This window comes from Furipterus horrens, unplaced genomic scaffold (genome assembly GCF_987537825.1).
Source record: "Furipterus horrens unplaced genomic scaffold, mFurHor1.1.pri manual_scaffold_11, whole genome shotgun sequence".
Lineage (NCBI taxonomy): Eukaryota > Metazoa > Chordata > Mammalia > Chiroptera > Furipteridae > Furipterus > Furipterus horrens.
In genome coordinates this window covers 64,675,934-64,703,923 of record NW_028327181.1, presented here as the reverse complement: position 1 = coordinate 64,703,923, position 27,990 = coordinate 64,675,934, and the positions used below count along the sequence as shown (strand labels likewise).

Genomic DNA, 27,990 nt, shown 5'->3' with positions numbered 1-27,990 from the left:
TAACCACCTTTTCCCCACCAGACAACTCAGTGGTTAGAGATCCTCCAGAGGCTTTGCCTGCACGACCAGCTGTCAATCCAGCACCGGGGCCTGGTCATTGCTTACAACCTGCTGGAGGCTGATGCTGAGCTGGCCAAGAAGCTGGTGGAGAGTGAGCTGCTGGAGATCCTGACTGTGGTGGGCAAACAGGAACCGGACGAGAAGAGGGCAGCAGTGATTCAGACAGCCCGGGAATGTCTCGTCAAGTGCATGGATTATGGCTTCATTAAACCAGTGTCTTAGACAGAAGCCCACAGGCATGCTGGGGCTGAGCCAGTACTAGGCAGTCCTGAGGCTGGAACTCCTGGAGTGTCGGTTCATCTAGGGATCATAGCAGTGATGATGAAGTCTCCAAAACAAAAAACAAACAGACAAACAAGAAACTTGGTTGTTCCCTGAGTTGTGAATCTTCCCCTTTGCCCAAAGTTTGTCTGTTTCATTGGCTCCTTATATCTGTCATGTTCTAGAAGTTTCGAGAATAAATTGTATCTGTATTTTGGAAGATAGGTTGTATAATTCTTTCTGTACCCATTCCAAAGGCCAGGATAATGGGCTGAAGTTCTTTATATTTTGGAAAATGTATTGTGTGGTAAGGTAGGGCCTCACAGGCATGTGAATATAAAGGTTAATGCTGTTGTATCTGGATGTTCATCTGTCCTGGTTTATACTCTCTCTCCCCTGCTGTTTGAATAAGGCTGCCTAGAACTGCATGTTTCTGCTGCAGTGCCCTGTCCTCGCCCCATATCACATCCATCACTCAACTGTGATGGAAATACAGTTCATGTTCAACAGCATGACATGATGTTTGCAATTTGCTTGGGAAAATCTTCCAAGCAAGATGGACATGATGAATATAAATAAAATCAATTCATAAGTACTTTAATAAAAAATTTCATTCATTCATATATCTCGTCTATCCAGGGAAAGTTCTGATATTGTTAGATTCAGTGTTCAAATGTTGTCACCAACATTATTTTCTGCATGGATGTCTTTATCTTGCTCTCTCATTCCCTCCTACCCCATATCTTGGCTTTGATAGCCCCTGAGTTGACCTTATCTTCTGGCAGGCACCCTCCATGTGGTAGGAAAGATAATCCACAGAAGCTCCAGGCTTACATAGTTATTATAGTTCATGGTATGAAAGAGAAGAGAGAAAACAATTCTCAACCCAGCACAATTCCCAGTAATGACTCTGGGAAGAAAAATAATATGGTATATCAATAGATGCAGGGAGAAAGAGAGGGAAAGAAACAGCAACTGACTGGTTGCCTCTCCCCCACCCCTAACTGGGGACCTTTCGGTTTGCAGGCTGGCGCTCAATCCACTGAGCCACACTGGCCAGGGTTCCTTCCACATTTAAAGAACACTCATGATTACATTAAACCCACCCAGATAATTCAGGACAATCTCTTTATTTTAAGCTCAGCTAATTAGCAACCTTAATTCTCTTTGCAATCTTAATTCCCCCTGCTTTGTAACATAACCTCTTCTGGGGATTAAGAAGTGGACATCCTTGGGAGGCCATTATTCTGCCTACCACATTCATTCTCAGTGAACTAAAGATCTGAGGGAGGATACAGAGAGAAAATTCTAAGCCACACTTTCACTTTCCTACACATGTAAAAGCAAATGGAGCATTGGGCTCACATAACTAAGCTCCTTCAGGAAAAGTATAATCACCCACTGGGGCAGGAATAACACCAGGAGGCTTCTGGATCTCATTGTGGGTGCTGGGAGGGCCAGAGGACCCAGATTCTCCCTGCCATTCTCTGATGAGTATAGTCTATATAAACCCTTGTAAAGGGTGCCTCATCCCTCCTCCTAGTAAATTTATGGAGAGGTTTACCCCACTTTGAACAATGACAAACATTGTTCTTAAGAAATACCAAGCCCTGGCTGGGTGGCTCAGTTGATTGGAGTGTCGTCTTGTGCACCAAAAGGTTGTGGGTTTGATTACTGGTCCAGACACATACTTAGGTTTTGGGTTTGATCGCCAGTCAGGGTGCATACAGGAGGCAAATGATTGATGTCTCTCTCTCTCTCTCACCCCCCCTTCTCTCTCCCCCTTCCTCTCTCTCTAAAATCAATAAAAACATATCCTCAGGTAAGAATTTTTTTTTTAAACCATCAAAACATGTTTATGTAAAATTTATTTTTTTAATTTGTTGCTATTGATTAAAAATAAAGAAAATAGAAAATCTCTTATTGCCTAAAAAGTGAATATTATAAACACCAAAGTCTGTGGAAGGACTGATAAAGCTCTGTGCTAAAACTCCTGGCTGCTGTAGCCCATCGTTTCCCCATAAACGTTTTAGCATAAAAGCCTGAGCAGCTACCGTGTCACTGAGCATGGAGCCTCGGCATCAATCTCCCTGTGTCTCTCACGGAGAACGCTGATCAGGTTCTCTATGGGCCAAGACCTACAGACCAAGGCACGCAGCTTCCCACCTTACTGTGACCTCCACCTCATGTGCTGGCAGAGGTCACTGACACGTGGCTGGCCTAGACAGTGATTCTCCCTCCATGAGAGACTCCCTGAACCTTATAAGGCCATTTGTCCCTTTAAAACACCCCACTTCTTGTTAACTTGCTCCCTGCTTAGCTTGAGAAAAATGGTAAAAAGTTGCATTAACTGAGTGTGTGTGTGCATGTGTGAATGACCAGAGGTAGCCGGCTCTTGGCTTTTCCTGCTCTTGGACAGACCAAACATGAGAGTTTTACTTTTAATTTTGAGTAAATACTAAGAATAACTCAAATTCTGTCCTCAATCCCCTCCACTACAAATAAGTGTATTACAAATAACTGGTGAATACTGAGGTGTTCAAATTATCGTTATTTTTGTACTTTCCATACACCTTAGCTATCTGCAGTGTCCGTCGATTTTCGGGCCTGGAAAGAAACACCATGTTTGGGATCGATCCCAGGGGAGCTCTGCCACCTGTTTTCCACAGTCTTCTGCTCTGTCTGGCTTCCAGGGCAAGGAAACACCTGTATATTCTGAAGGTTTCTAACTGACAGAAAGATCCTAATTTAAGAAACAATTAAGTAACCCTCATCTGGGTGTGCGTGTATGTGTGTGTGTAGGTAGGTAGGTGGGTAGGTAGACAGGAAGGAGGATTGGTTATCTAGAGTGGTCAGAGAAGTGCTCAGTGAGGGAAGAAGTCATGAGAAGATCAGAGTTGTATGTGCCAGGCAAATTCATATTTTTTATTACTTTTAACACTGCCATGGTGTAGAAATGTTTGACTATGATGTGCTGGGAGAGGATGAAGGGTGGAGAGGGATAGTGTGTCTGGGTTTTTAATGGCAAGGAATGACTGTGGCACATTTCAAAATGTATGATCAGAGGCACAAATTATAATTTTTTGTAAGACCACATCACATTAATTTATTAGTTTCCTTTTAATAGTGTTAGTATTTTTCTTATCACAGTTTTAAAAAATTTATGTGTGCTTTTCAGTTACTTGAAATCTCAGCCCTTTAACTCTGCTTTAATATTGTTCCTGTGGAAAATCTTGGGTTACTACTCAAAGGAAAGATGGCCACATTTGCTCAGGGGGACATACTGTGTTTTTAAATTAACTTTAAAATGAAAGGGTACTTAAGAAGATGAAAGTACTGAACTCAAAGGTTACACTTTGTTTTTCACTTAATTTAATAACCAATGAAATGATAAAGTAAGTCCAGTATCTTTATTTTGCTGAGTCTCCAGGATTTCAGCTCATCTCTCAAAGAGCAAATTCCTTGTGTGCCGATGGTCTCTCAGAAATTCTCATAATATTTGAAGTCAAACAAATCCCTCTTTTCTGAGAGACTTAAACTAAAAAAAATCAGAGTTAATTCTTGGTTAAGTAAAGACCCCAGTATTTCCCCCAAAATAGAGATATTGAGATATCTCTGTAAGAAATATGAACTTGAAGCAAGAATTGGTTATTTCTGGCAGCTGGGTTACAATATTAAGAACTTGAAAAATTTTGAGACATGTCCGTGGGAAAGCATGGAATTAATGCATTGTGAAATGATTTGTAGCTAACTTGGAAGAAACTGTAAATCACTTAGGATAGTATAGAGATATATTTTTAAAATAAAATGATTAATATAAAAATTGGCAATTCTCAATTAAAAGCTGAATCAGTACAGTTCCCAGACTCTCTCTTTACCAATACCTGAAAGAATAAACAAAATTAGTAAAACTACAGCCCAAACTTTACCAGCAAGAGAGAAGCAAAGAAGAGAGCTCAAGCTCATGCCATAAACACCCAATAAGTGTGTGTGGACATAAAAATCAGAATTTAAAAGATTTATATGAAGGCATAGTTACACTCACAAGCTTAAAGCAGTACTGAGCAAAGAGGGTACATGAAAAGAAAGAAAACTAGAATTCTCGCTAATACGATCCATTTAGAGTGCCATCTGGGACACTGAAAGGCAGCTTGGGAAAACACCAAGAGACCCTCAGGCACAGGAGCTCCTAAGTTACAATAATTAAAGCAATATGGTTCTGTTGTGTGGCAGGAATTGAGCAGACTAGAATGTCCAAAAATAAGTTCAAATATGTGTGGGAATGTAGCATATGTTAAAGGTAGCATTCAAGTTCATTGGGGAAATATGGGTTATTTGCCAAATGATGCTAAATGACTTGGGTACCTATCTGCAAAAAATTAGGCTTGGGTCATACATCACACTTGACAGCAAAATAAATTCCAGGTGAATTCAATACTTAAATGTAAAAATTTGGAATTATGGAAGTACATGAAGCAAAAATTACTTTTATAATCTCAGTATAAGGAAGGCATAAATATGGTCTCCAATCAGAAACCATGAAATAAAATATTGACTATTTTAAACAAAATTATCTTTGTAGCAAAAAACACTATGAAAATAGGTCAAGAAACAAACAACAGTGAAAAATTATCTGCAACAAAAAATCATAGACAAGTAGTTTACTCCGCATTTTTAAACAAGTTTCTAAAAACTAAAGAGAAAAGTTCTAAGATACCAAAAGAATAATGGGCAAAGGATGTAAATAGGCAGAAGAACCCAGAAAAGGAATTTAAAATAGTTTTTAAACATACAGACTCTTTAACCATAATAATAGAAGTATAAATTAAAAATTACAACATATCACTCTTTCCACTCATTAGATTGACAAAAATCACTAAGTTCAAACCTAATGATTTTACTATTTGGCAGGGAAAAAGCACTTTTTAAAAAATATATATTTATTTATTTATTTATTTTTAGAGAGAGGGGAAGGGAGGAAGAACAGAGGAAGAGAAACATCAATGTGTGGTTGCCTCTCCGGTGCCTCACAACTGGGGACCTGGCCCACAACCCAGGCATGTGCTCTGACTGGGAATCGAACCAGCGACCCGTTGTTTTACAGGCCAGCACTGAATCCACTGAGCCACACCAGCCAGGGTGAAAAGCAGTACAGCTTCCATCAAGAACAATCTGGCAGGCTACCAAAATTTTAAATGCGCATATCCCTTTAGGTAGCAATTATTCTTCTAGGAATTTATTCTACCTATGTGCTTAAATGCATGCAATGACTTCTGTACAGTTCATTGAACTTCACTTTATTTTTAATAGAAGACTGCAAAATAGTAAATAGCCCCCTCAATGGGTTGAATTGATTAACTGTGGCATATCAACACACTGTAATACTATGAAGTATTGATGTGGGACCACCCCTGAGAGATTTTGTATGGTGAACAAATCAGTGTTCTAAAAGTGGCTATCTTTGACTTGTAGAACTGATACAGAGATGTGCTTATAAATTCATTAAGTATCTTTGCAAGTGTACAAAAAAACTGGTAATAGTGTTTGGCTCTATGGAAGGGCAAATGAATGCGAGGGAACACAGATGATAAAAAGACAGCTTTTGCTTTTTTATGACTTTTGGATTTGGTACAAGTAATATTTTGGGTATTTGCTGATGTGATTTTGCCATGCCTGTGCTTTTACTGGTTGATGTCATGGCTTTATGAATCATTTTTTTATCAACCTGTACCCCGAGATAAGCCCCTCATGGCCATAATGAATAGTGATGTGTAATGAGGAGTGGTAAAATTTAAACAATATAAAAAGTAAAAAAATTGTATATATAATACATCTTTGCTATCTAGGATTTATAAGTGCTAATATTTTTTTTTATATTTGCTTCAACCTTTTTTAAAAAATAAAAGAAATAAAAAAGCTTAAGGAAATTTGAGTTTGTTTTTCTTTTCTTTCCTAATTTCTCTCCCCTTCCCCCAGCAGCAAAAACCACGAAGGGCTGTTTGGGTAGTGACAGCCTGAGTTCCCATGCCCTCCCCCTAGCCCCAGCCCCGCTCCCACCTGTAACTGCCTGGGAGATAACGATGTTTTGGGCTGAGAGTTCCCGGCAATAGCAGGGTGCATCAAACCAAACCGAATTTGGCCTTGATCAGCCTGTCATACTTGCAGCTGCCAGATAACCAAACGGCCAACTAAACTCAATAGTCGCTTTTTTCTTCCCCCTATAAAGCAACTCCCCTCTCCCTAGGAGTTCGGAGTCGGAGCCACCCGTGGGCACGGCTCCCTCCCCACTTGCTAAGCTTGACCACCAGTGGCAGGGCTCCCTCCCCATTTGCTGATTCGCCCAATAAACTTCTTTTTTCCTGCTCATTGCGTTTTAATGGCCTTCTGAGCGACTCCGTTCTTACAGGTAGGTGCTGAGAACTCTGGACCCCTAAATACCTTTAGAGAGGAAGGCACACCATGCCTAAGGGAAGCGAATTTCCCAGGCAAAAAAAAAAATTTGACAGCTGAATGGTTGCACTTGGACCAGGTGCCTAACCACCTGATGCTGATGTTCCTCAAGACTCAAACACACCCTGTAATAGGAGTTAGAGCCCAACTTGGCGCAGAGGTGAAGACCGTTCCTGGAGGAGATAGCCTGTAGGCCATAGTTTCACAATCTCATCAATGTTTATTGGCAGAGCCTGGGGAGCAGCAGTGGCAATGTATACTAAAGATGTTTGATGAAGAAGGATGAAATGAAAGGCTTGATCTGCCTAAAATTATGGACACCCAGCTGTAATTGAATGTGCTGCTATCAGAGGGTATTAATACTATGCTAGATTTGGCTAATTGATTTTGGTTAATTGATGTCTGGACTCAACAGTGGTCAATACTTAATGGGTTTAAAATACCCCTACCTGGCATTTGCTAGAACCTCGGTGCTCAGAATGTGGCCTGTGGACCAGCAGCACTAACAATACTGGGAGCTACTTAAAAATGCAGACTATCAGGCTCCATCCCAGACCTCCTGAATCAAAATTTTTGCAAGATGTCCATGGGATTCATATGCACATGACACACTACAGATTGAGAAGCACTGTTTTACATAAAGGAGCTCAAAGGTTCACAGAAATTGAGCTACTGTGTGCAACATCCTTCGATACCACCGCCTATCCATAACCCAAGTGCTAGTCAGAAAGTAGTCAACGAAAATCCAAATAATATTCCTGGGCAATCCTTTCTCCCTTGAATGATTTGATTTTCCCTCACAGCAGTTCATGTTGTCAGCGTGGAAATTCTTAGTTTTGTCAATGAGGACATGTTGCCTCTTCTCAAAGTTACTTTTTCAGGAAGGTTTCCTGAGCTACTGCCTGGAAGATGTTTTACTTGCTGTCAGAAATGTAAGGCTCAAGTGCAGGATTTTCTAATGTAATAAAGAAGGCAGATTCAACTAGTAAACTGCTATGTACATAGAAGTTATAACATTGCTCACATCCTGCTGTTGTCATGCCCGGACTGCGCACCTCGCAAACTTCTCCAGAGGCTCTTTTTTCACAAATGTAAAAACCTTCAACTGACTCAGGGAAACGCATTCCTGCTCTTCTCCCTATTTCAGGTGAGTTGCAAACAACTTCCTGCTCTCACCAAGGTTCTTTAAAAACAGCTTATACTGTTATATGAGTGGGTTCAAACTTCAGAGCTCAGCTGCTCACATAAGAAAAAACTAGGCCAAGAAAAACATAAATAAGGAACCCATTAGTATAGAGACTGCAACAAAGCTTCATTTTCTGGGTGTTTGTAAGGCTTTCCATCTCGGGATAAGTTATTGACAAGCCTAAGCCGTCATGGATCTGTGCGTTCCTCTTGTTGCACAGGTAGCAGAGCATGGTCATGAAACATACATTTCCGATGCAGGCACCCATTTCACGAGTTTCTGCTGTAATGGGAGGGCAGTGCACGTGGAGTGGCCCTTGCACTGGGCTGCGCGCTGCCTGTGTGGTGTAGATTAGGGGCAGGCAAACATTTTCAGTGAAAGGCCTGAGTGAGTATGGTCAGGCAGTCTCTGCTGTGATTACTCAGCTCTGCTGTTGTAGCACAAAAGGAGCCATAGGCAATGTATAAATGCATGACGTGGCTACATTCCAACAGACTTTACATGGACAATGAAATTTAAATATTGTCTAATTTTCACTGTCACAAAACATGACTCTCCTTGAGATTTTTTCAACCTAACAAAAACAGGTGGTAGGCTGGGTTTGACCTATGGTCTGTATTTTGTCAAATGCTTGTGTAGAGAACTGGGCGGTTGTTCTGAGAAACTGGGCAAGTGTCACAGATGACATCTTTATTTCCTCTGCAGGCGACAGCTCTCTTCCTCCCCCTCTTCTCGCACCCGGAAAAATGGGGCCAGATGACTTCATCGTGGCTGGAGAGAAGCTGGGGCCGTGGGGAGCCAGGCGTAGGAGCCAGTACAGTCTCCTGAGTGCTTCATCTGCCCGCAGCCAACTCGCTGGAACCTCCAGTCTTGGAGGCGCGGGGAGCGGTCCTTACATCCCCACCCTAGAGACACCCCGGGGGCGCTGTCTGTCCACGCGCACTCCGCTACATCCCTGGTTACCTCCGAGTGCCTAGTATAACTTACGCTTTTTTTTTTTTTTTAAGCTGTTAGGCCAAAATAAGTCAAGAGTAATAGAAGAGAAACATGTTAAGAGCTTCGCAGGGCCCCGTTCTCTGGGGGCCGCGGCCCTGGTAGGGACCCCAGAGCTTTCCCATCTGGACCACCGGCCTCGCGGGCTGTGGGGTCCAGTCCAGGGTGCCGGCCCCTCCCCAGGAAAAGAGCAGCCCGCCCCAAAATGAGGGAAAGGAGAATTCTGCCACTGCTCTTCCGTTGCTGTTGCTCTAACTTCCACAACACGTCCCAAGAAGCCAGGATTTGAACTTAGACTCCGCTTCTGCCTGGCGGTGGAGCCCGTTCGTTCGGATGAACTTTGGAGGCTGGCAGGTCTTGGGGCTTGTGTTTGGAGAAAACTAAACTGGGTCTTGGGGATTTTCTGCTCCTCCTCCCTTCCTCCCTTTGTCTGTCCCCTCCCTCCTTAGCTCCCCGACTCCTCCTCCTTTCCTTCCCTTTTCTTTTCCTAGCCATAGGCCTTTTGCTCAGCCTGCGGCTTCTTCACTGGCCTAACGCAGAGCCCACGTGGGTGCAAATGCACCGGCTTCGCACTGGGGCCCCTCTTGGACTCCCTGCCCCAGATCTGCCCTCATTGTACGTGGTGTGGGAGAAAGGAACGGCTGAAGCAGCTGGTAACCTAAGGGCACCAATGCCCACCTAGCTCCATTTTCTCCTTTCTCCTTCTTTGGCCAGCCTCTAGGAATTCTGGAGCATTACTTTTCTCCTACATTTCATCACATTCCAAAACATATTGCCCCTCAATTACCCACACAAAGGTCAAGCAAGTCCAAGTGATCAGCAATTTATTTGGGAATTTGCAAGAATGAACCGTTATTTCCCAGCTTTGAACCCCTAAAATATTCACACCCCATCTTTTGAAGGGAAACCTCTCAACATTTTACCATTGAGTATAATATTTGGTGGGAGCTTCTGAACACACCTTTAACCAGGGAAAGGAAGTTCCTTTTTAGTTCTAGTTTGCTGTATGTTTGTATCTTGAATGCATGTCAAATAACATTAAATGCTTTTTCTACATTCATTGAGACAATTATATCATTTTTCTCTTTTAATCTGTTGATGTTGTGGATTACATCAGTTGATTTTCACCTGTTAAACCAAACCTTGGTTTCTTAGAATAAAACAACAAATTCATCTTAACACAACAGTATATCCCAATGGGACAGCATTGAGCTCATACACAGAGAAGTCTCTGCTGTTACCATACGCCCATCACTTAGAATCAGCTGGCTTTTTAGAGCCTGAAGCCATAACCTGATGTATGTAATGTAATGTATGTAGTGTATATGATGTATGTCTACGAGCCAAGACCAAAGTCAAAGAGGTGCTCATCCGTGAGATGCTCTTCGCCGACGACGCAGCCTTGACATCACACTCCGAAGAGGGACTCCAGCAGCTAGTCACTTGCCTTTCCCACGCATGCAAGGAGTTCGGACTAGCCATCAGCCTGACGAAGACGAACGTTATGGCTCAAGGCACGGGGACTCCCCCATGCATCACCATCGACGGATACACCCTGGAGGTTGTCAACGATTTCACTTACCTCGGGTCCACCATCTCGAGCTCTCTGTCAGTCGACTTGGAGGTCAATCGGAGAATCGCCAGGGCAGCCACAGTTATGGCCAAACTGAACCGGCGAGCGTGGAACAATTCCAGCCTCACTGAGAAAACCAGACTGCGCATCTACCAAGCCTGCGTACTCAGCACTCTCCTCTATGGCAGCGAGACGTGGACCACCTACGCAAGGCACGAAAGGAAACTCAACAGCTTCCACATGAGGTGCCTGCGACGCGTCCTGCATGTCGCCTGGCAGGATAAGGTCCCCAACACCGAGGTGCTGAAGCGAGCCAACATGAGCAGTTTGCATGCAGTTCTTAGTGAGAGACGCCTCAGGTGGCTCGGCCATGTCAAAAGAATGGATGCAGGCCGTATTCCCAAAGACCTCCTCTACGGCGAGCTAGCAGAAGGCCAGAGGATGACAGGGCGCCCAAAACTGCGGTTCAAAGACATCTGCAAAAAGGACATGACACAATGCTCCATCAATCTCAACACATGGGAAGTTCAAGCAGACGACCGCCTAGCCTGGAGGCTCGCGGTCAGGCAAGGTACCTCACGCGCAGAGGCTGCGCACAACGAGGAGGCGGCCCAGAAAAGATCGAGGCGGAAGCAGCGTCAACAGCAGCAACAACAGCCATCTGCCTTCACCTGTAACAAGTGCGGCAGGGATTGTCACTCCCGAGTCGGACTGCACAGCCGTTCTCGGCGGTGCAGATAGACTCTCAAGAAGCTACGCCATCGTCTCTCGAGACGGACGGTTGCCGCCGCCGACGACGAATCTGCAGTGTATGCCAGAATGGACCAGTCTGAGAACCAAGGGGTGGAAGTGTGAGTAAACTTTCTCATGATTACATCTAATAACCCATTTAATGAACTTTTGCTACCAGCCACTGTCACCTTGGGCCAAATATATATTTCTTATAAATCACAATATCACACTGATGATGAAGGGAAAACTGGTTTGCTGCTACATCACAGATCAAGAAGAACTGTGTAAGAAGCCTAGGGGATTCCCTGGGGGCACATCTTAATAATCCCTTACCCAAATGAATTGGCTGATGGAAAAATACATCATTTCTCTAAAAACAGGACCATCAAGAAGCCCTCGTTAAGAAAACCTCCTGAATATTAAACACAGTACTTCTGCTCACATATCTTTGGCCAGAATTTGGCCCTATGGACACCACTGGCTTCAAGGAAGCTGGAAAATAGCTTTTTAAAATGTCAGGTTATCATGTACTTCCCTAAAAATGTATGTTACTATAGAAAAAGGAAAGAATAAATATTGAGAGACCATTAGCAGCCTATGCTAAGGGTAGAAGAGCATGCACGGGTAGGCTTGAAGAAAGCAACAAATCCAAACAAAATATATTTCACTTTGCCTAGGACTGAACAAAATTTTTGAGGTAGAAGACAGGAGAGAGGTTTACGGGGAAAATAAAATAGGCAAGCTATTTCTTTATATAATACTCTTAAGCTCCATCTTCTTTGGACAGTTCCCTACCGTGAGCCCTAATACAGCTATCTTATAAACGTTCCCTCCCCTATCATTTTCCTCTCCTCTACTACCCAATTTAATAGTATCATGTTTTTAGTATTTATCTTCATACTTTTAAATATACTTAATTTTCTACAAATAGATTTACCAGTTTAAAATGGTAATTCTTTTTCTATAGAAGAAAATAGTAATGGGCAGTCATAAAATATAATGGAAGAAAAGATAAAATACCTAGGAATAAACATATAAAGAAATGTGTAAAATGTATATGAAGGAGAGCCCTGGCTGATGTGGCTCAGTGGATTGAGTGCCGGCCTGAGAACCAAAGGGCTGGCTACTGGTTTGATTCCCAGTCAGGGCACATGCCTGGGTTGTGGGCCAGGTCCCCAGTTGGGGGCACACGAGAGGCAACCACACATTGATGTTTCTCTCCCTCTCTTTCTCCCTCCCTTCCCTTGTCTCTAAAAATAAATAAAAATCTTAAAAAAAAATGTATATGAAGGAAATTCTACACACACTGGGGTAAAGAAGGACACTTGTGTAGGAGAAATGACTAAATGTCCTATGAGGGAATAAGTATGGTTTCCACCTTCTCTTCTCTTTGTGTTCCCCTCGCCTTAGGTATGCAATTTCTATATTATCACAGTATATGTCATTTACATATTATTTTGCCACTCTTACCTCCAACTTTGTTTTTTATCTTAGATCTACAGTTCACTATAGTCCATGTTCACTGACAGTCTTTGTGCCAATGGTTCTACAATCATTTCTTGGTTGGATGAAGTTCATCCTCTAATAAAGTTGCTCAGGAAGGATTCATGGGATTGGTCCTCCCTGAGTTTTTACAGATACAAAATTGTTCTTCTCCATTCTTCATTCATAATGGACAGAGTGGCTGCATAGAAAAGGTCACACTTCCTTTCTGGGGCTCTTTTGTTGGTGTAGCTCCACTCTTTTGGGGCATGAAACATTCTTCTGAGAAAGCCAGTGTCAGCCTGATACTTCATTGAAGTGACTCAGTCTTTGTGTGGCTGCCAATGGATTCTGTCTTTATAGTCCAAGATGTGTATGGTCCTATGACCACAGTTGGCTTCAAGGAAGGCCAAGTGGGTACTACCCAATTTTACATTTTCTAGACACATGGTAGGCTCCTATAATATATAGATTCAGGTGTCCTTTAATTTCAGATGCATTCTATTGAGTTACAGTTTTAAATATTTGTTCTGTTCTAGTGTTTTGTATCACTCTTTGAAGGACTCCAATTATAGATACATTGAAAATCCATTCCGTCTTCCACATGTGTCTCCTTCTAACCTTTTAAAACATCTCTTTACTTTTTTGGGTTTCTAATTTATATTCTTAATTTGTTATTCTGTTGTCTATTGTGTTGATTATCCCTATGCACCTTATAATCTAGCCTTCACTCCTGAAATTATTTTGTGTTGTTCTTCTCTTGATTGGCTGAGGGCACATTTCACATTCTCTCTTTGTTGGGCCATGTCTTATCTGTGCTCCTTTATTTCTGATCTGTGATATTCTTCTGTAGTTGCAGTTGCTTCAAATTTTTTTAAAAGCTTCAGGTTGAACGTTGTGTGACAACATTATCCTATATCATGGCCATATTTTTCTGGTGAACCTTATTCTTTTGCTAATGTAGTCCACAATACATTAAATTTCAGGAATTAGTTTTTAGAGGACTAAATATCATAATGGTTTTCTTCTTGGAAGAGTTGCCTTTCAAGATAATAGAGTCAGTAAAAAGGTAAACAATACCTTTTGAGACATAAATATCAATGTAAAAACAACTGAGTAATTCAATAAAAGTTTATAGTGTTCCAGTTTTAATGTTTTCTCTTTCTGAACACATTGTGCTGAGAAAAAGGCACGTTAAATTTTTATGGAATGGTTTCAGTTGTAGTGCTGGAACCGGCTTCTGCTGGCTTGCAAGAGCTACCTGTTAAATTTCCAGGGATGTTAGGAGCCTGTTGATGTCACATAGGAAGCTTGAAATTGGACATGGAGGGACTATTCACCATAAAAATCATCTCTCAGATTAATGGTCCAATTCATATTACCCTTTGTTAAATTTAAGGAGCCATAGATTCTTGAACACTTTATGAAAACAAATGTATGCAGTCCTATGTTTTATTGCTCTTCCAAGTGTGGACAAAGAAAGAAATATCAACAATTCTCTTCTGGATTAGCAAACAAAACTTAAAGTTTTAAAAAACTGAATGTCAGTATAAATATGAATAAGCAAGGCAAAAAAGTACCAATTGATAGAATCAATCAGAATTATACTTTTTAGAAGTTCATGTTACAGGATAGAGCAACAACTCTGAAGCTAGTTTTCCTACAAAGGTCCATTGTTAGAAATAATGCCTTTATGATGCAGAGTAGTCATTCCTTTTCTGAAACTGCAGGGACAGAGGGAATATTTTCTCTATCAATTTTTCTTAGACTAGTGTCAGAATATACAGGTGTTTCCTTGCCCTGGAAGACAGACAGAGCAGAAAATTGCGGAAAAGAGGTGGCTCAGCTACTCTGGGATCGATCCCAAACACTATGTTCCTTTCTAGGCCTGAAAATCGGCGGACACTGTCCAACACAATGTGATTGTCCATGATATCTGATGCATTTTTGATTTGTACTAACAGATGAGATTCCTCACTGAGCACAGAACTACTTCTCTTCCTCATTGCTATTTGAAGCTTAGATTTATATTCTTCTACATCAGTTTGTTTGCTGCAAATCACAGCAATATCCTTGCAGGAATAACCATTCTTCAAGAGAACCTGGCATTGCATTGCTATCTCAGCTATTATCTGCTCCAAGTTCGAGAACGTCTTAATATAACAGTTGCCTGGAACACCCTGAGCCCATTCAGCTTCATGGAGTATCTTCAGGGAGCCAGGGGGGATGTTAGGAGGCGGGTTTTCTCTGACATCTTGCATTATTTCTTGTAGGTAGTGGGCTATTGGATCTGCATTGCGGACCACTTTGTTGAGTTCCTCTCTTGAAGTCTGGTCTTTGAGTGGAGGGAGGCCACTCTTGTCCATGTGAGTGGTCTGAAAGTAGTCTAGAAAGATCCAGAGAATTCGTGGGCCATCATCTCCTGTTTGAATGATGCTTTTTGCCTTCATATACCAGTCCCCATCTTCAGTGCGGAAATTCTGAGCTTCATCAATGATGATGTGTTTAATTTTTTTAAAGTCAGTACTCATGAAGGTTTTCCGGGTCACTGCACAGCAGATATTTTTATTACTGTAAAAATTAAAATAAAAAATAAAAAATAAATAACATATATGAACAGTTAAAAAATTAAAATGACCCTGGCTAGTGTGGCTCAATGAATTGAGTGATGGCCTGCGTACCAAAGGGTCGCCAGTTTGATTCCCAGTCAGGGCACATGCCTGGGTTGTGGGTCCAGGTCCCCAGTTGGGGGCATGTGAGAGGCAATCAATGGATGTTTCTCCCACAAATCAATGTTTCCTTCCCTCTCTTTCTCCCTCCCTTCACCTCTCTCTAAAAATAAATAAGTAAGATCTTTAAAAAAATTAAAATGACACACTCAGGTTTTCTCCAAGTATATAAAGGAGGAAAATGGCTATCATACTCCTATGAACACAGGACTATTGTTAATAGATCATTTGATTTGATTGTTACAGAACAAAATGGTCTGAGCGGAGGGAGGTATGGAATGAATTCAGACTGAACCTAACCTCATTTGGTGACAGCAAGATCCAACTACTTACCCAATAAAGTCCCTCAAAGGTTGGTTCTCACAAACATAGAGAATTTCATTTTCCTCACAATGAAGCTCATTCTTGATCTTCTCCATGATCTTCGTGGCTATAATTGTCTTCCCTGTGCCAGGTAAGCCATGGATAAACAATTCTGTGTTCTTGTCAAGGCGTTTTGAGATGATCTTATACTGTTGGATGGTGAGCAGATTTAAAATCTCACAGCCGACCTGGTCACTCAGGGAAGATCTGAAGCCGAGTGAGACAATCACGAGGCACTGTAGCAAGGCTTCCATTTGCTGGGTGTCTGCAAGGTAATAGGACTCAGGGTAGTCAATGAGAGAGCCTGAGCCTTCAAAGGACTCCGCATTGCTCTCAGGGCTCAGATGGAGGACCTTGGGCATGACATACAGCTTCCCAGCATAGCCGCCCGTGTTCACCAGTTTCTGCTTCAGAGCAAAGGCTGTACGGGTACAATACAACTGCCCATCTGCATCCTGCTCCTCAAGAATGGTATAGAGAATGGGGGTGCTGTTCTGTGTTACCAGCAGAGCATCACAGACGACTCCCTGCTTCTTTGGCAAGTTCAGATCCACAGCCCAGCTTCTAGAAAGGATCAAAATTCCCCGAGAGAAAGGATGCATTTGCTTATTTATTAATTCCTCCAGACCTTCATGCTCTGAGGACAGTTCCTGCCAGAGGGATTCAGGATAACGTTGCAAATCTTCTGATGCCACTAAATATGGAGATAATTATAAATTTGAGGTCAATATCATATTTATTTTTATGACTAATTACAATTAATAAAAAGGAATTATTATACTTACAATTATAATTAACCTTATGATAAATTAGAGCTTTTTCATATGTGTTCTTTTGTAAATATTATTTTATAATAAAGGAAATGAAGTCTTGAAAACCTGGCACACTGAGAAATTTCTTAGTTTTTCTAAGACTCTGTTCCCTCATTTGTAAAACAAACAAACAAACAAAAACCATATTTCCTATGGTGAGGAATAAATAAAAAAGCATAAAATACCTGGCTCATTGTAGCTACTTGGGAAATGTTAGTTCTGTTCCCCTTCTTACCCTCAAAGTATTCGAATCTCAAATTTTCTCTGAACAGTTCCCATTGATGGAGGCAGAAGGAGCCCTCCCAGGAAGAAGGTGCTCATTAAATATTTGCAGAGAAGATGGAGCCACGTTACACCTTTTATTAGTAGAGAATCCCCTGTAGTCCTGGACTGGGAGACCCTGAGGCCAGGCCCTGAGGTAACTCTTCTGAAACAAAACTCTGGTACTCCCTTACAGGTCAAGGTGAGACTGCATCCATCACAAGTCTCCTTTTGTCATGAAAGCAAAGAATAATTATGTGACATGAAAATAAACTCACACCGTAGGTGTTTAAAACTTATTTCAATGATCATTTGTCCCAAAGGGGGGAAAATGAAGAGACTGTTTTCATCTTGTTGTGCTGGTGTCAGATCACAAGCCAGAATCACATTTGTAATACCAATTTTAAGTGAAATTACCCATCTTTCATTGGCAATTGTTCGTTGTTGTTAGTGCTTTCTTACTTGTACTAGTTGTTTGCACAACTTGATTATGTCTGTAACCTGGATGATAGATAGCAAGTGGGAGATGGCTTCCTTTATGAGACACATGCAGATTCCAGAGATGTTAAAAGGTGGGGGGAACACATATCTTAGAATAAATGAAACAGAATAACATATGTTTAAACTAGAGCTTTAGAAACCAAAGGAAGTAGGAATTAATAAAACATCATTTGTTGATTGTACTAGGGAGCTGACAGACATCACTGGGCCTCACAATTATGCAAGGCAGATAGACTTATTATTCTCTTTTTTATGAGAAAATGGAAACTCAGATTAAGTGAGTCATCCACAGCCACATCCGTAGGAAATGACAGAACCAGCATCCAGACCCCAGACCCTCTGTTGTCTCCACTCTGCCACACTGCCCTGCAAGTCACACAGGCTACCCCTGCTGATAAATGGAGAAAATCACTAAAGCAATTAATAGCAAACATGTTTTATTTCATCATTGACTGGGTCTTATCTTTCTTTAGTTATACAAGAGGATGTACTTCCTAAGAAAATTATGTGAAGGCAAGAAGTGTCCCTTTCATTTCTTTGATATTTTACATTACACTGAGCAAATTGCAGGGACCAGAATAGGTTTTCCATAAATGCATCGCTCTCCACGCATCAGAGCAGGCACACTCCCCACGTGACTTGGGGCCTCTGTGCCTTTGCAGAGGTGTGTTCTGAGACTCTAATGCCCTCCTCCACTTTTGTCACCTGATAAAACTCCTCTCATCTTTCCCAGAACTGCTATGTCTGTCCTCTCTTCAGGGTTCCCATAGAATTTTGTAACCATTTTGTGCACTAATGCCACTTTGTATCTAGGGAAATCTTTAGAAACAAAGCACTAAAGCGTCCTGAGTGGTTGCTTTCAAACTATAGGAAATCAGGGGAGGGTTCCTAACAGTGTAGGACACCAGGAGCTGGTTTGATGCTGACCTACTAGCCCAGGACCCGATTTTCTTTAGTATTAATAACTCCAGTTATCGACAACATTTCTGTTTCAATCACTGCATTTCCTCTAACATAAATATTTATAGTACTTAAACTGAAGGCAAATCATTATCAATCCATGCTAACAATTAAAGTGCTGAGGACATCTCTATTCTTAATACCTGGAGTCCAACTACAAAACAAAAAACAAACTTTTTGTTTAGCACTGTTAGTATTCAGAACCTAATAATAACAGTAGTCTCTGAAAATAAAAATTGGCTTTTAAAAAATTAATTTTAATTAGGTAATACATTCCCATAGTCCAAATACCAAAATATTCCTACTCTTATTCGCTCCATTTCCTGCCTTCCAAACACTATCCTACTCCCCCACCATGATAGTATTTTTAGTTGCTTGCCTATCCTTCCAAAATTTCCTTATGCAAATATCCTCTTCCTCACCTTCTTACACAATAGGTAGCAAACCATTTGGCACTTACTTCATCTCACTTAGCAATATATACTGGAGATCTTTCTATATTACTACGCAAGAACTTTCTTATATTTTTTCAGTTATCTAACATGCCATTTTATGGATGTATCATATTTTATTTAAAAAGTCCTTACTGATGGGCACATGGATTTCCCCTCTAATCTTTTGCCATTATAATAATAGTACAATAGATAACCTTGTACATTTGGTATGTATGCAGGTATATATATATGAAGAATAAAGTTCTAACAGTGGCATTACTGGGCAAAAAGGTAAATGCATTTGTAATTCTGATAGATAATTGCCAGTTGTACCAACATGCACTCCCACTAGTAATATATGAGAAGCCATGTGTTTCCACAGCACAGTATATAAAATATGATGTCAGATTTCTTTATTTTTTACATTGCAAACATAAAAATGATATCCTGTTTTAATTTGCATATGTTTCTTATTTTGATTAATAAGCATCTTTTCAAATGTTTGAAAGCCATTTGAATTTTATTTTTTCTGAACCGTCTGTTGATTTTTCTGTTAAGAGGTTGTTTTTTATCCTTATCAACTTCTGGAAGCTCTTTACATATTAAAGACAGTGGCCCTTTGTACTATAAGCTGCAAATGCTTCTCCCAGTTGGTCAATGGCCCTTTGACTGTTTTTCGTGGCATTAGTCATGCACAATTCTTTTTAAAAAAAAATTTATGCAGTCGTATATATCAATCTTTACTATCATGGCTTCTGGATTTTGAATCTTGATTTTTCTAATGCTCGTGCCAAAGTTATAAAAGCATTTGCCCAAGTTTTCTTCTAGAACACTTACGGCTTTAACATTTTGTTTAAAATTCTTGGTCCATTTAGAGTTTATGTTAGTATGTGGCATGAAGTGTGTGACTCCATATTTTAAAAAGTAAATTGTTACCCAGTTATCCTGATATCTTTTTTATTGAAACATCAGTTTTTCTCCACTTTTTAAAAGACAGATTGTATCAAATCTTAAGAGAAAGGAAACCATTAAGAAAAAGGTCCACCCCAGGCGCTGCAATCTAGTGCAGTTGACTTTTCTACTCTCTACACTTTTTTAAAGAAGTGAATTCCATCATAAACTAAATTCTCATATATATTTGAATCTATTTTGAGAGAGTCTATTCTACATTCTTGGTCTAATTATACGCCAATTTTTTAAAAATTAGAGGCTTTATAATGATTTGAGGTCTTGATAGCCCCTCCTGTTTGCTCTTCCTTTTCAGGTCTTTATTTTCTGGTTCTTTTTATTTACTCTCTCACTGGAACTTTAGAATAAGATTGTCAAGATTAAGTTCATCTCTTTTTTATTGGTATCTTATAACATTTATAAAATAACAGAGAATTGACAACTTTATGATGCTGACTTCAAGAACATGACATGTGTTTCCATTTGATACAAGTTTTCATCTGTGTCCTTCAATGGGTTTTAATTATTTTGCAGATTGGTTTATGCTAGATATTTTATTGAATAATTTTTTGTTGTTATTGAAAATTGGGTATTTTCTTTCATTGTTATATTGACACTGAATTCTGCATATTAATATTCACTGATGTTTCTTATAATGCTATGTAATGCAATTATTTCAATTCATTCTGAATTCTTTTGTTCATAGTGGTTTTTCATTGGTTCTCTTAAATTTTCTAAATATATAGTATTATCCTCTTCAATTTTTAAAAATTATTTATTTATTTGTTTGTTTATTTTTAGAGAGAGGGGAAAGGAGAAAGAGAGGGAGAGAAACATAACTGTGTGGTTACCTCTCACTTGCACCCCCAACTGGGGACCTGACATGCAACCTAGTCATGTGCCCTGACTGGGAATCGAACCAGCAACACTTGGCTCGCAGGTCGACGCTCAATCCACTGAGCCACAGCAGCCAGGGCCTTATCGTCTTCAATTTTTATCCCTCTAATTTCTTTCCTTTATCTAACTGCATTGGCTAACCAATATTACAGTGAATTCTAGAGTGCACATGATTGTTTTGTTCCTGAATTTAATAGACTCCCTATAACATCCCCCAATTAATATGATGGTCTTTAGGGGATATAGATAGATATAAATACAATATTAAAGAGGTATCTATGAGTTCCTATTTTATTGAGGTTTTTTACAAGTCAAGAATACATATTATCATATATTTTGCATAGATATATAGAAATGTTGAATTTTAACAATAACTCCCTTAAGGTTGATCTATCTTTTCATTCCTGGAGTTCTAATTTGCATCCTCTTTCACAGATAATATTAGTATGAGTTATTCCTTTTTTGTGCTGTCAAGTTTTGTAATTATTGCTATTCCTGCTTAAAAAATAACTTTGTTATTTCCATCCTTTTTCTGTGGCTATGGAACAATTTAAGTAGTGTTGAAAGTATCTAGTTTTCATGAAAATAAGTAATAAAATAAAATTCAGAGAGATAATTTTAAAAGTAAAATTGGTTATGAGTATTAAATATGAAATTTAAATTTTCATATGCATTTAAATAGATAATTAAAACTAAGAAAATCATGTAAAATATATCATATTTGTAAACATATCTATATCCTTATCTATATTTACAGATAAAATTTAGAATGACATTAACAGACTATAAGAAATTCTTAATTTTCCAAATTTATGTTTAGTGACCCTTTAATTTTAAATTAAAATTTTAATGTTAGCCCTGGCTGGTGTGGCTCAGTGGACTGAGCACTGGCCTGTGAACTAAAGGGTTGCCAGTTCGATTCCAAGTCAGGGCACATACCTGGGTTGCGGGCCAGGTCCCCAGTTGGGGGCGTGTGAGAGGCAACTGATTGATGTTTCTCTCTTTTTTCTTTTTTCCTTCCTTGGCTACTGATTGATGTTTCTCTTGCACATCAGTGTTTCTCTCCCTCTCTTTCTCTCTCCCTTCTACTCTCTCTAAAATAAATAAATAGAATCTTTAAAAATTTTTAATGTGAAAAAAGGAAAGCATTCTTTTGATATTTGGTATAATTCCTGAAAAACTTTTATATAAGACTGTATTAATTTATGTAAGAATATGTGAACATACAGTCAGTATTTTGTTTTAGTTATAATTTATTCCATGGTAATCATTATCAATGTTTATCCTTATTCTTGTATCTAATATTATTTATTGTGTACAATTTTTAAAATATAAATTTGATGTCCAAATGAAAGGAAAGACCTCAGGTAAGGGAAAAAGTAAAATTTTGGGCAGTCAGTATCTATTAATGGTCCTTAATATTTACACATTTACATGACATTTATGTATCAAATTCTAGTGCCAGATAAGCCACTGATGCTGCATAGACTTCAGCAAGTGGTTTCCTCTCTCTAAAAGTCTAGAAAGAGGACAGCAATGGACTCCCAGTAAAAGCCTAACAATTGGGAGTGAGCGATGAGAGCAGAAAACAGGTGCTGTCCTTGGTTTTGTATCATTATTTTGTGCTGTTAAACACAACTGTTTCTCCTACCTCTGAAAAGTGTTCATAATTAATCTTCACTTTTTTTTAAAATTTGAGTCTTGGCTCTGAATTTCTTTTTTTAATTTATTTAATTTATTTAATTTATTTATTTTTAGAGAGAGGAGAAAGGAGAAAGAGAGGGAGAGAAACATCACTATGTGGTTGCCTCTCATGCGCCCCCAGCTGGGGACCTGACAAGCAACCTAATTATGTACCCTGACTGGGAATCAAACCAGCGACACTTGGTTCGCAGGCCAACGCTCAATCCACTGAGCCACAGCAGCCAGGGCTTGATTTTCACTTTTTTTATGTTACATCTTGATATAAATATTATTTTTATATTTATAACGGGCACTCCTCTGGAAAATATGACAGAGGTGGGCATTTTTTTTTTTTTTTTTTGCTCTTGGTGCAATGTATGCCTCTAGTTCAACTACATAAAAAGGTATCCAACCTGGATGAACACCAAAATTATAGGAGCAAGCTTAATAAAAATATACATTATGACATACTATCCCCATATCCTAATTTCTTAAATCTAGAGTGATGAACCAGGTATCTGTACTTTTTAAAATAACCATAAATATTGATGATCAGTGTAATTTGAGAACTTTAGGACCGAATAGTCTTTAAGGATAATAATAGTCTTGGATTCTATATGTGCTACTGCCTCAGCCAGTGGGGTCAGTGAAAGTTCACTTCTAAATTATTTATCATCAATATACTAGTAGCATTATCACCTGGTACACATAGGCTTTCAGAGTATACTTTCAGGATTTTAAAAACATGTTATTTATTTTAGAGAGAGGGAAAGGGAGAGAGAAAGAGAGGGAGAGGAACATCAATGTGTAAGAAAAATATCAAATGGTTTCCTCTTACATGTCCCCAACTGGGGACCTGGCCCGCAACCCAGAGATGTGCCCTGATCAGGAATCGAATTGGTAACCTTTCAATTTGCAGAACAATGCCCAACCCACTGGAGTCACATCAGTCAGGGCTACTTTCAAGATTTTAAAAAACAAGCATAACCATTTATCTCCCCTCAACCTAGCATAGAAACTGGCTGGTGTCAAGTAGACAAACAGTAATTGCTACCTGGAAATAAAAGTTTCTGGAGATCTTCCTTGTGTTCCAGGCCTTTCTTGGAGTACACTGGTCTGCTAAGAGGAGGCCCACTAGACAGACTCAGCTGAGATTCAAAGTCTTCGGACAAGCATAGATCTTAAGAAAGAAAGAAAATTCATGTTATTCTGACATGTTAGTTCATCTTTTCACCACTGAAAGAGGCCTTACAAGGAGATGTATCATGTGACTGTCTAGGTAGTGTGACTTGAGAGATAATGGCAAGATAATGCCCCATTCATCTTGTGTAGACAAGTACCTTTACTGCATATGGAGGTTACCAAAATCCGATAATGAAGAGACATTATTTGGAAGTTTGAATGTGCTTCTCATTCAATATAATTCTTCACTCTCTATGTCTAGATAGCATTTTGTTTCTATTGCTTTTTTTTTCTATGTAGCACATTCTTTTAGTAAACATGTATGTACATGTAGCTTATTTCTGTGGTGTAAATACTTTCAACCACGGATAATGTCAAGCTACCAATGTGATGTCATTCAGTGCAGAGTTGGGAAGAAACGCATAGTAGCACAGCATTTTATAGTATTTCAACCAAACAGATACAATAGATGTAAATAGCCTGATAAGCAAAAATAGTATTAAAATGTGGTAAATAATTAGGCAGTGGTAAGTTTGCATTTATTACATTTCTTTCTATATAATGTATTTGTAAGTTTATATAATAATTTTTAATAATGGCCAGTTTTAACAACTGGCTCACAAAATTCCTGAAATTGTATTTATTGATTTTTAGAGATTTGTTGTTTTACTTATTTATGCATTCATCAGTTGATTCTTGTATGTGCCGTGAGCAGGAAGCAAACTTGCAACCTTGGCGTGCTTGGACAACACTACCCAACTGAGTTACTCAGCCAGGGCAAAATATCAATAAATGATGTTGGAGCCAGTAAAAGCTACTACAAGGCAACCACTTCCCCAAATTTTTCTTCTCATCTTTTGATGTGAGAAAAAAAATCGCCTATTGTAAGACACTGATTTGGGTTTCTAATTACCCGCTGAAATTTTATCAAGTATGGAAAGCAGGATACTTGAAGATTCAAAAAACCATGGAATTTAGCGGATGTGAGAAGTTCAAAGTCACAGGAAACGAAGAGAAACCTGACTAAAATGAAGGTGCTAGAGGTAGAAAAGGACAAGAAGGGAGGTACTCTCGCCCCCTTACCTGGATCTGTGTCCATCATCATGCCTACCCATTCCTCGGTTCTCAGGCTGCAGACTTCCTGGCCTTTCACCATCCATGATTTGGGAGCTTCCGCGAATACTGCGCAACAGAACAGCTTCACCCTGATGGCACAAGCGTAGCCATATAACTGCTCCTCCTCGAACACATCGAAGAATTTGAGTGTGTAAGTTATCTGGCGTTGGGATTGGCAAAAATGGACACGAGGTAATTTTTTTATTGTCTTTTCTATTTCCTCCCTCAAAGAGTTACAGTCAACTTTTTCTTTAGGACATCCCAGAACTTTCTTGCTCTTATCATCCACTCCAATAAAAAGATAGCTGTCTCCAGTGTTTGCAAATGCAGAGATGTACTCTGGAATTATGCTTTTTATGTACTCTTTGATATGTTTCGAAGAGAACTGTTTAAACTCTACATACTGAGACTCAGGAAAAGGCAGGGTTTCACCACGCTTAAAACGGTCTCTTTGGAAAGTGTTGTAAGCAGGATTCAAGTACTGGAAGTTTTGCTTTGACTCCCTGAGAATTTTTTTAGAAGGTCCTTCGTCCAAATATTTTGCAGTTCTTTTCTTGGTTTTCAGGAAATTAAATGCCTCTCTTGGTTTCATGGAAAGCACAGAGGTGCCAGATCTACAGTATAATGAAGAATCCAGGCTGCATATGCGGGGCTTCATGGAATCATCTTCAGGGGAAGGCTCAGGTCCCCAAGATTTAACAAAAAGGTAAAAACAACTCCCTTGTTGCTTGGTCTCGAAGAAAGCTTGCAAACCTGGTGACTGAATAAGTGTTCTCAAAGACTCTTCTAAATCCAGTCCCAGCTCCACAAGATGCTCATCGTTGTTTGCCATTTCCATCAGAACCACTCCTCCTCCTGAATTTAATAAAGCACATGCAGCTTGTATAACTTTCTCCTTCTCTTGCACTCTCTGAGTTTTCTGCAGCTTTTTTCTGTTCTCCTCACCAATAGTTACTTTTCCTACATTGATGACCAAGTCTGGGTAAGATAATTCCACCACCAAAGATGAATTAGGTTTCTCCATGTTCATTCTGCAACACAAATTATTAAAATAGACATATCATGTTGATGAAGAAGTAAACTATATAGTACATAAAAAATGCATTCATTAATTTATTTGAAAACGTTTACTGAGTTCCTGCTAAGTGCTGGGAGCTGGAGATGAAGCCGTAGATCAAGAATAAACGTAGTCCTGCCTCTCAGAGCTCATTGTCTGAAAGGAAACATGCTTGAATACAGCAATTGTGGTAGAAAGGATTTTGCAATAAACCATGTGAAATATGACGGAGCCCTGGGCCACACTAGTGGCAATGGGGATGAAGAGAATAGGAGCATATATGAGACATATTTAGGAAATAAAATTATAACAACATGATCTGCATTGACCAGATAGAAATCAGGAGAAAGGATTAAAATTTAGTAACTGGGTTTTGGCATAGGCAGCTGGGTGATTAATGGTACCACTTACTGGCATAATAAAAACTCTCTTAAATTGACATCTTCTATTAAATTTGGGTGGTGGTCATATTTGTGTTCATTATTTTGTTCTTTGTATTTCTGTAAGTTTGAAATTGTTTATAATGTAAAACAAAAAAATCTTCACCTCCAAAAAGATTTAAAAGGAGAGTAGGGGGTGTAAATTTAAATCATTAGTAAGAAAGTGGTTGAACTTTTGGACTATACACAATCTTAGGACAGGGTGGGGAATGAAGATGGATAGGGCAGGGGGTAGATCTGATAAATGGAAAAAAGAAGGATCAATGGATTGCAAGTCTTTATGTTCTCAAAGAACTTGCATTTGGAAGTGGATCAGTAAATCAATAAAACGCAGCAGCCCCACGGTGAAGAGGGGCTCAGAACATGTTTACGATGGTGTTGCCACCTGCAGTCATTTTTCTCTTTTGCTTGATTATAGACTGAAGAATGCGATCAAACATATCATTCTTCAATTTATTAATATAGGAAAAGTTCACTGAGTGTTCATTGTGAGCACACTAAGTGCTGTAGAAGACACAAAGAATCTGCCGGTTGGAGATTTATGGTTTAGGTCATATCTAATTACCATGATGTGGTTTAAACAGTATACGGAGAAAAACCCATAGCACTAAATGCTTATATTGGAAAGAGGGAAAAATAAAAATAGTGATTTTCTTCAAAATTTAAAGAACTTAAGAAAAAACTAGCTCACAGAGGAACACAAAATAACAGGAATAGTAAATGTAAGGGCAGAAGGGTATCGGAAAATTAAAAACAATTATTTGATTAATTAACAAGATTAAGTTTTATTTTTGTTTGTTGTGATTATTTGATTTTTACTTTTATACAAGACACTAGCATCCTTATTATTTAAAAAGAGCCCTGAACAAATAAAAGGGTAGTTGAGGCAGGTGTGACAAGGAAACAGAATTCTGAGCAGTAAAAAGGTCAGGTCACTCACAATCTTAATCATTTGTCTGATATGTTCCTTGTGATAAAATTGACATTAATAACTATCTTGTTCTATATTTTATCACATTTAAAGCCTCCTTGTCAGATTATTTATACAAATAGCCATTTGAGACACATGTGAACTTCAGTTTTAACGTTTATTCATATGGACATTTGCTCTCAAGTATTGTATGTTAATTCATTTTCTTGGATAATTATTTTCATATTGGCAACTCTTTTCTCTATCTAATACGTCTGAATTATCTTGGCCCTGGCCAAGTAGCACAGTTGGTTACAGCATCATCCCAACATGCCAAGGTTGTGGGTGTGGTCCCTGGCAGGGCACGTACAAGGAGCAACCAATGAATGCATGGATGGGTGGAACAACAAGATAATGTGTCTTTCTCTCTAAAATCAACCAATAAAAGAATTTATTTTTAAATCTGGATCATATTGTTTGGCATAGAAACCTTGAGAGCTCCTAATTTCTTCTTCTTTTAAGATTTGAAAGATAATAAATGGGAAACTGGTAGATTTCTTCCGCTAAAATAATGGGAAAGACTTTTTTCCACCAAAATATATATTAAGAACTTTAAAGACATTAAAAAAATTTTTTTAAATATAAGGATAGCCTGTGAACCAAAGTGTCACTGGTTCGATTCCCAGTCAAAGCACATGCCTGTGTTGTGAGCCAGGTCCCCAGTTGAGGGCGCGTGAGAGGCAACCACACATTGATGCTTCTCTCCCTCTCTTTCTCTCTCCCTTACCCTCTCTCTAAAAATAAAAATACATATATATAGGTATAAGAGCTAATTGGTTTAACTCAGATAAGTCAACTACAGACTATTATAAAGTACATGGCTACATTGGGCTTACTGAAGGACACGTAAATGCACATTGCTAAGTGAAAGAAGCCAGTCTAATAAGGTTACATCCTGTG

General features: G+C 39.3%; 2 protein-coding genes across 3 annotated transcripts in view; one reads left to right on the top strand and one right to left on the bottom strand.

Moving 5' to 3' along the window:
• LOC149998053 (protein unc-45 homolog B) overlaps nucleotides 1–684 on the top strand; it is a 30,290-nt gene extending 29,606 nt beyond the window's left edge. Inside the window, exon 20 of the mRNA XM_090291074.1 lies at nucleotides 22–684. Within this exon, the coding sequence (XP_090147200.1) occupies nucleotides 22–282 (261 nt within the window). The 3' untranslated portion in view covers nucleotides 283–684. The remainder of the gene's footprint in view (nucleotides 1–21) is intronic.
• A 10,017-nt stretch (nucleotides 685–10,701) lies between these two features.
• SLFN11 (schlafen family member 11) lies at nucleotides 10,702–25,653 on the bottom strand. Of its 2 annotated transcripts, none has more exons than XM_090291933.1 (5): nucleotides 24,591–25,653; nucleotides 23,380–23,505; nucleotides 15,800–16,523; nucleotides 12,726–15,308; nucleotides 10,702–10,999 (listed from the first exon to the last, which is right to left on the bottom strand). In XM_090291933.1, exons 1-4 carry the CDS (start codon nucleotides 25,651–25,653, stop codon nucleotides 14,501–14,503), a joined length of 2,721 nt encoding a protein of 906 aa, XP_090148059.1. In that variant the 3' UTR covers nucleotides 10,702–10,999; nucleotides 12,726–14,500. The 2 variants fall into 2 exon arrangements, with proteins under 2 accessions (XP_090148059.1, XP_090148060.1); XM_090291934.1 differs by lacking the exon at nucleotides 10,702–10,999 and adding an exon at nucleotides 11,298–11,352.
• Nucleotides 25,654–27,990: the final 2,337 nt, after the last annotated feature.

What these genes read in the sequence shown, in the direction of transcription:
- SLFN11 (XM_090291933.1), bottom strand. Translation starts at nt 25,653, where the DNA reads ATGAACATGGAGAAACCTAATTCATCTTTGGTGGTGGAATTATCTTAC. An exon ending in CCAGAAACTTTTATTTCCAG is followed by an intron (nt 16,524 to 23,379) that starts GTAGCAATTACT and finishes CTCCATATTTAG; the next exon opens with TGGCATCAGAAGATTTGCAA. An exon ending in CCTTTGAGGGACTTTATTGG is followed by an intron (nt 15,309 to 15,799) that starts GTAAGTAGTTGG and finishes TAATTTTTACAG; the next exon opens with TAATAAAAATATCTGCTGTG.